The sequence below is a fragment of the Lissotriton helveticus genome, chromosome 3_1, assembly GCF_964261635.1.
Source record: "Lissotriton helveticus chromosome 3_1, aLisHel1.1, whole genome shotgun sequence".
In the NCBI taxonomy this organism is placed as follows: domain Eukaryota; kingdom Metazoa; phylum Chordata; class Amphibia; order Caudata; family Salamandridae; genus Lissotriton; species Lissotriton helveticus.
Window position 1 is genome coordinate 1,143,970,317 of NC_136061.1, and position 6,000 is coordinate 1,143,976,316.

General features: G+C 40.0%; 1 protein-coding gene across 1 annotated transcript in view; it reads left to right on the forward strand.

Annotated features, from left to right (window-relative positions):
- The window catches only part of RND3 (Rho family GTPase 3), a 43,792-nt gene extending 39,370 nt beyond the window's left edge, over positions 1–4,422 (forward strand). Inside the window, exon 5 of the mRNA XM_078681755.1 lies at positions 2,598–4,422. Within this exon, the coding sequence (XP_078537881.1) occupies positions 2,598–2,840 (243 nt within the window). The 3' untranslated portion in view covers positions 2,841–4,422. The remainder of the gene's footprint in view (positions 1–2,597) is intronic.
- Positions 4,423–6,000: the final 1,578 nt, after the last annotated feature.

The window sequence follows — 6,000 nt, forward strand, 5'->3', positions numbered from 1 at the left end:
CATTTTACTCCTCTCTCTTTGTAACTGGTGGCAACTGTCCCAAGAGGAAAAATGTGTTTTATTTAATTTAAAAGTTAGATCTGTGGAGACTAGAAATGAGTCTTGAGAGGCTGAGATGTTTGAGTTGGAAGGAACTGGGGTCCTGCAAAAGCACAGGAAAGGGTTACTTGAATCAACTTCTGGTGTATGACGATCAGCACATATGATTTCCTTCGTGGCCTATGTTCCTTGCCACTTCACAATATGGTTCAGGCGTTAAACTTCTTACGCTGCTATTGTAGCTCGAACCAGTTTACAGACCTCCTAAAATACCAACTTGTTGTAAAATAAAATATTGAACGTTATGAAAATGTAGTCACTTGCCTATTTCTTTAATGTAGGTAGAATATACAATTTTTCTGTTGTATATGGCTTCCTGGGTACCCCTTTATCGTGAATAACTATATGAAAATCAGTCACTGCTGCGATTTTATCAGTGGTTAACAAAAGTGGGTGCCCGCTCTTGTGATGTCACCAGTAGAAGTGCTTGCTTCCTCTTTGTTAGCGTTCCAAATATTCCTTTAATGTATTTAATGTGTTCTCAATCCCCCCAGTGGACGTCCAAGTTCATGGATCTAAAAGTCAAAATACAGCACACCTATTTCAATGCAAGAGCGCATCCCTTTCTGAATTATGCATCTGTTAGCTGTTCAGATTCCAAATATTTGCTTTCCTTTGAGCAGGTCTACGCCCAGTACGAAAAAATCCACATATCTTTTTAAGATGACAGTATATTTCTTTTGCTATAACCTAATGTTCTACATATATAGCATAAAACCGTGAAATCACTGGAATGGAAATTACTAGGCATTTAAAGAAGACCTGCCTTATCAAGCTGAACACCCACAAACTTACACTAGCATCCCCCAACCCCCAAGAAGACCACACTCTTTCCACCATCCCGGTCTTCACAAAGAGTTGAAACCCGTCATCTGCCATCAAGGGAAATCAACGGGCTCCTCATCTGCTAGCAGAACCATAAAAATACCCTATTCCAGGGAATATCCCCCAATTCCAAAGTCCCTTCATGTACAGTGCATAGCTGCTACCTTGGCAGGCCGGTGCTTTATCAGTTCCAATGTATACATAAATGTTTGTACTATTAACAGGATATATTTTTACAGTCCAAGGCTATACGTTTAAACACTTATGTTGCATTTTTTTCAGATGTGCATTCTTTTATACCCTCAAGCTAAGATCTTTTGTTTAACCCCCTTTAAACGTCATTAATGTCACTTTGCCACTCAGTGACCTTGAACGAAAGAGGAGGAGGTGGCACACAAAACCAATCTAGATCTCCACACTAGATATAGAATACATTTGATAAATACCTTTAGGTAATGGGGGTTTGTAAGATTGGGATGGAGGAAGGGGCTGTAGATCAGCTGAAGACCATAGTCTGTTCTGGCTAAGAGTGTGCACGTAAATACAGCGGAACTGGGAGAAGGGCGGTGGTGTTGATCCTTCACCTTGAATAAGTAGACCATTAGGAAGACTTTAATGAAATATGGAAGTATTAAAGTGTATGTGATAGTACAGAAGGGCCCTCCGTTCTGTCCCACATGTGAGATGAATGATAGTAGCAAGACTCCTCCCTTCTTCCTCAGTCATTGTCCCCAGGTGGATCTAAGCATTGGACGACGTACACAGTTTCCAAAGGACTGGTCATGCATATGTTTGCTGTTGTCAGCCTGCAACACCTTGATCATGGTTCCTTTCTCTGGCACAACAACGAAACCTTACTTTGAAACCAATTGGATGGTGTTCATACCCTTACTTTTTCAAAATTAACTTCCACCTGTTTGGCTCTTTTCACATCTGTACTCTGGTCCCCCATCTTCAAGATCCTGACATTCCCTTATGAGACACGCATCTCGCAAGTGCCATGAGTCTTGACTGCCTCCCTCTACTTGCCGTCCCTTAATCCGAGTCCTAATTGTGCTCTGCCGCCTTATGGTTACCTTAGCATTTGGGCTCTCAAATATTTTACTAATTGAAAAATTATAACCCGCACGCACATTCTAAACATCTGACCTCGCCCGAGTACTTTCCTCTGACTCCTCTCATGTTCATTTTTCTCATACTCCATCTGCATAATCCCTGCTTAATTTGCATAATGCTATGATGATTGTAACCCTTCATTACTTAGTTTAAGTAGATACACTATGTTGCATTTAAACACAAGATTGTCATCATACTCTACATTTTAGTGCGGCACCCAGAACGGTCATTCCTTGATAGTCACCATGACCTATCATGAGGTTACTCCAACTAGAATTGGAAATTGCACTACATTTTAAAGAAATTACTACATGCCATAAGCAACTGTGCCACACTATTCTTATTTAATCGTAGAAGCTTTAGTAAAGTTGGACTTGTAAACTAATGAAGAAAATTAATGGGCATCCCACTTGTGTTGTAAAAGTGTTGTGCCTTAATGTTGTAGCACCAGATTGGTTATCCGTGGCTGAAATATGCGAACATTATTTATGTATTTTTATGAGTCAATCTATGACTACCATCTGTTCACAATTTTAATATTTTCCTCTTTTCTTTAGGGCGCGAACATGGCAAAACAGATTGGTGCAGCAACTTACATAGAGTGCTCAGCCTTACAATCAGAAAACAGTGTTAGAGACATTTTTCACGTTGCCACCTTGGCATGTGTAAACAAAAGTAACAAAAACGTAAAGCGGAAGAAGTCTACGCGGGTAACCAAAAGAATTTCACACATGCCAAGCAGACCAGATCTGGCCACAGACTTGCGAAAGGACAAAGCAAAAAGCTGCACTGTAATGTGAGCATGTGAACATTTTTTTCATTAATATGGACCTTGTCTTCAGATCAGGTGAAGACTGAACGAAGTGTGCAGACAAGGGGTGGTTCTTCGTCGGCACCTTAACTGGCTACACTTCACCTTGTTTGGTACTAAGGATTCCGCATGTAGACCAAGTGGCAAGAAGAGGTCAGATGTCCAAAATGTTGCATAGATTGTATGCCAAAAAAAGAACTTGAATGTGTTCGAAAGGAAGGAAACATTTTGCACCCGAAGAAACGTCGTTATCTTGGATTTTTGTCTTTCTGGCTTGTTTCCCATTAATGAGTCCTTGTTTTGAAGCTTGTTAAAGTTACTAACGTCGTTTTTTTATTTTGTTTTTTTTCACTAAACCTGGATTGGGATTTTTTTGGGACAACAATTTTTCACGTGGTCTGTTGTAACTTCCTGTGGTTATTCGTCAAAACCAAAATGATAGGAAGACATGGGTTGGTTGTTCTGGGAAACCCACTGCAGAATCGGGGAAATACTGACAAAATTGCAGAAGCAAAATGTTGAGTTTGTGGAAAAGAAAGTCTTTAAAGTTTTTTTCTGTTCTTTGAGGAAATAGCTGGTATGTGTGAAGTTCAGTGGAAGGGACAGAATAGGTACACTTGTATTCTCCAGATGCTACTTTTCATCATCATTGTGATTGTATTTAAAACGTGATAGCTTTATTTAGGTTATTTCAGATAGGATACTTGAAACGCGTCCTGTTAACTCAAAATGAAGTTGAGGTGCTCTTCGTTTTATGTACCACCTTTAGAGAAACTGGTTTGCAGTGTTGCACCCTCAAATTAGGCACAGAATAGGCTAGTTTAAAATGTGATTCCATGGAAGCCAACACTCCATAGACCTGAGAAATTAATGTCAGGCTTCACTTGCTTCCTCAGCATTGTTGTGTTTGAACACTGCATCATCACTCTTCATTTTGAGGTGGCCGGGTTCCGGAAAGCTGTATTTATTAAAAAAAAAAAAAAAACTACAAAAAAACCTTAAAATTGGTAAATTCCTACAGTACCTCAGCTGTTCCGATGCCCACCTAGAGATTCGGTCATTTTGTGTACACCCACCAACTTATAGGCTATTTACTTGCATAGTTCTCTCAATGTCTTCTAAAGAAGGACCTCCAGCTCTAAAGGATTTCTTGTTGAAAACAAGCATTCTAGCCAATGAAGACGCTTCATTTTTGAAGTATTAAAGCTGTGTTTCATTTGTAATATGCAGGGTAGAGAATTATGGTAGAACGATCTGCTCTTTGTACTGCAAGCACATTCTTTTTGTCTTTACAAGGAAAAATGCAATTCCAATCATTTCTCTACCAAATGCGGACTTTTACCACTCTACGATGCTTTGATTAATGCAGCAGTGTGCTTTGGGCAGTATTACGAAATAGCTGGCAGTTGCTTTCTGTACTTAAATATTGTATAAATAATTTATAACTGTTTAAATCTGAACAATAATTTTTTCAATGTTGAAGTCACTTTGTATGTCTGTTTTTGTTAATGTTTCTGCCGTATTTATTAAAATATCATTGTTTTTCTTGAAATAAAAAGGTTTTTAAGCTATAACCATTCTATTTTTATTTATCGTGTTGCGCAATACGAAGCATTTCACTATGTATGAAATGTAGCACCACTTAAACCAGAAACTGAGCATTAATGACACAAACTCATTCACATTCTTTTAAGACTACCAACATATTCCTAGGTTATAACTGCTCGTGAAGTAGATCCAGGGAATCTGGCATAAGAACGAGAAAGCTGTTGGTTTGTGACTTGCCTTGGTGTATGTATTAGGCACTGTACCACATCTGTTCCTCATCCGGCCATCTCAGCAAGACCTCATGATGAAACATCCCCTGAAAATTATGAAGACCACCTGAATCGGACCTCTTAAGATCACCATATATCTCCTAAGTGATAAAGACCTCGAAATGACCAGAGCAATCGTGAGGATGCTAATACACTTTAAAGACTGGATCTGAGGTTCTTCTTGAATGGGCGTATTGCTTTCGCCTGTGATTGCACTCCTTTTTAATGCCTTAGCGTTTTGTGAATTTACCAATTGATGCACTTATTTTCATTAAACTTTTATGGGAAATAAATTGGTACTACTGGAAGTAAATGCCTTTGGACGCATGGAAGTAAGAAGTGAGTAGCTAAACCCTCAGTTGATAGACTGTGATGCCTGGGTGGATAAACAAGAAATGAATCTAAATACGTGCATAGGGTGCTAATGTAACTGTGACCATTCTGTTTTCAAATATTAAGCAAGGACCCCTCAACACTAATTCCTGATTTTATTGTAGCAATCACCTTCATTAGTGTTGTGGCGTCCAGGTATCCATAGTAAGAACTCTGTTTTTGAATTATTAGCCCATTGGTTTTAATGTGTGTAGGAAATGGGGGTTGCCCAAATCTCCAAGGGGGTAGCATGGCATCAAGCGGGCAGGCCAAACTTCGAGGACATGTGAAGCACTCACGCAGTACCCTCAGTCAACACACCAGGCACACCACAAAAGAGGCAGGACACCAGTTTGAGTTGGAAAAAGATACGTTGTTTAGTAGGGTTTCCAACCTGCAAGGCAAAAGAATGCAAAACAGTAGTGTCACACAAGACGCCCAATGGCGCCAGAGCCAAGTAAATAAAGGGGGGAAATTATGTACATCGGAAGTAGTCCATGCTGGAAGGGAAAAAGGATGGATTCAAAATGTCATTAGTTCTGGAGCCCAATCTGGCGGGGCCAACTCAGACTCTCATCCTACAGGGAAGGCTGTAAATGCAAAAGTTCTACATTAGCATAGTTAACCATCATGCACATTAACACCAACCCAACCCCTGTTAAGGAAAGAAAACATTAGGGCATCACGGCATAACATGGGCAGGAACATCTGCAATAAATCAGCCTATCTGGCCCATCAATCTGGTACATAACAAGGGCCTGGAATAACATCAGGCCAACCCATTGACCAACCTAGGCGGAACATACATCGCCCAGCATAGATATCAGGTAGGAGCCCTCCTTATATATCAGGAACACCTGTAAGGAAATAGCTAGGCTCCCTCTACCAACAACCTTGGGGTATCAACATCAGACAGAACGTTGGCATCACTATAAGCATAAGACATCAGGGTGTACACCA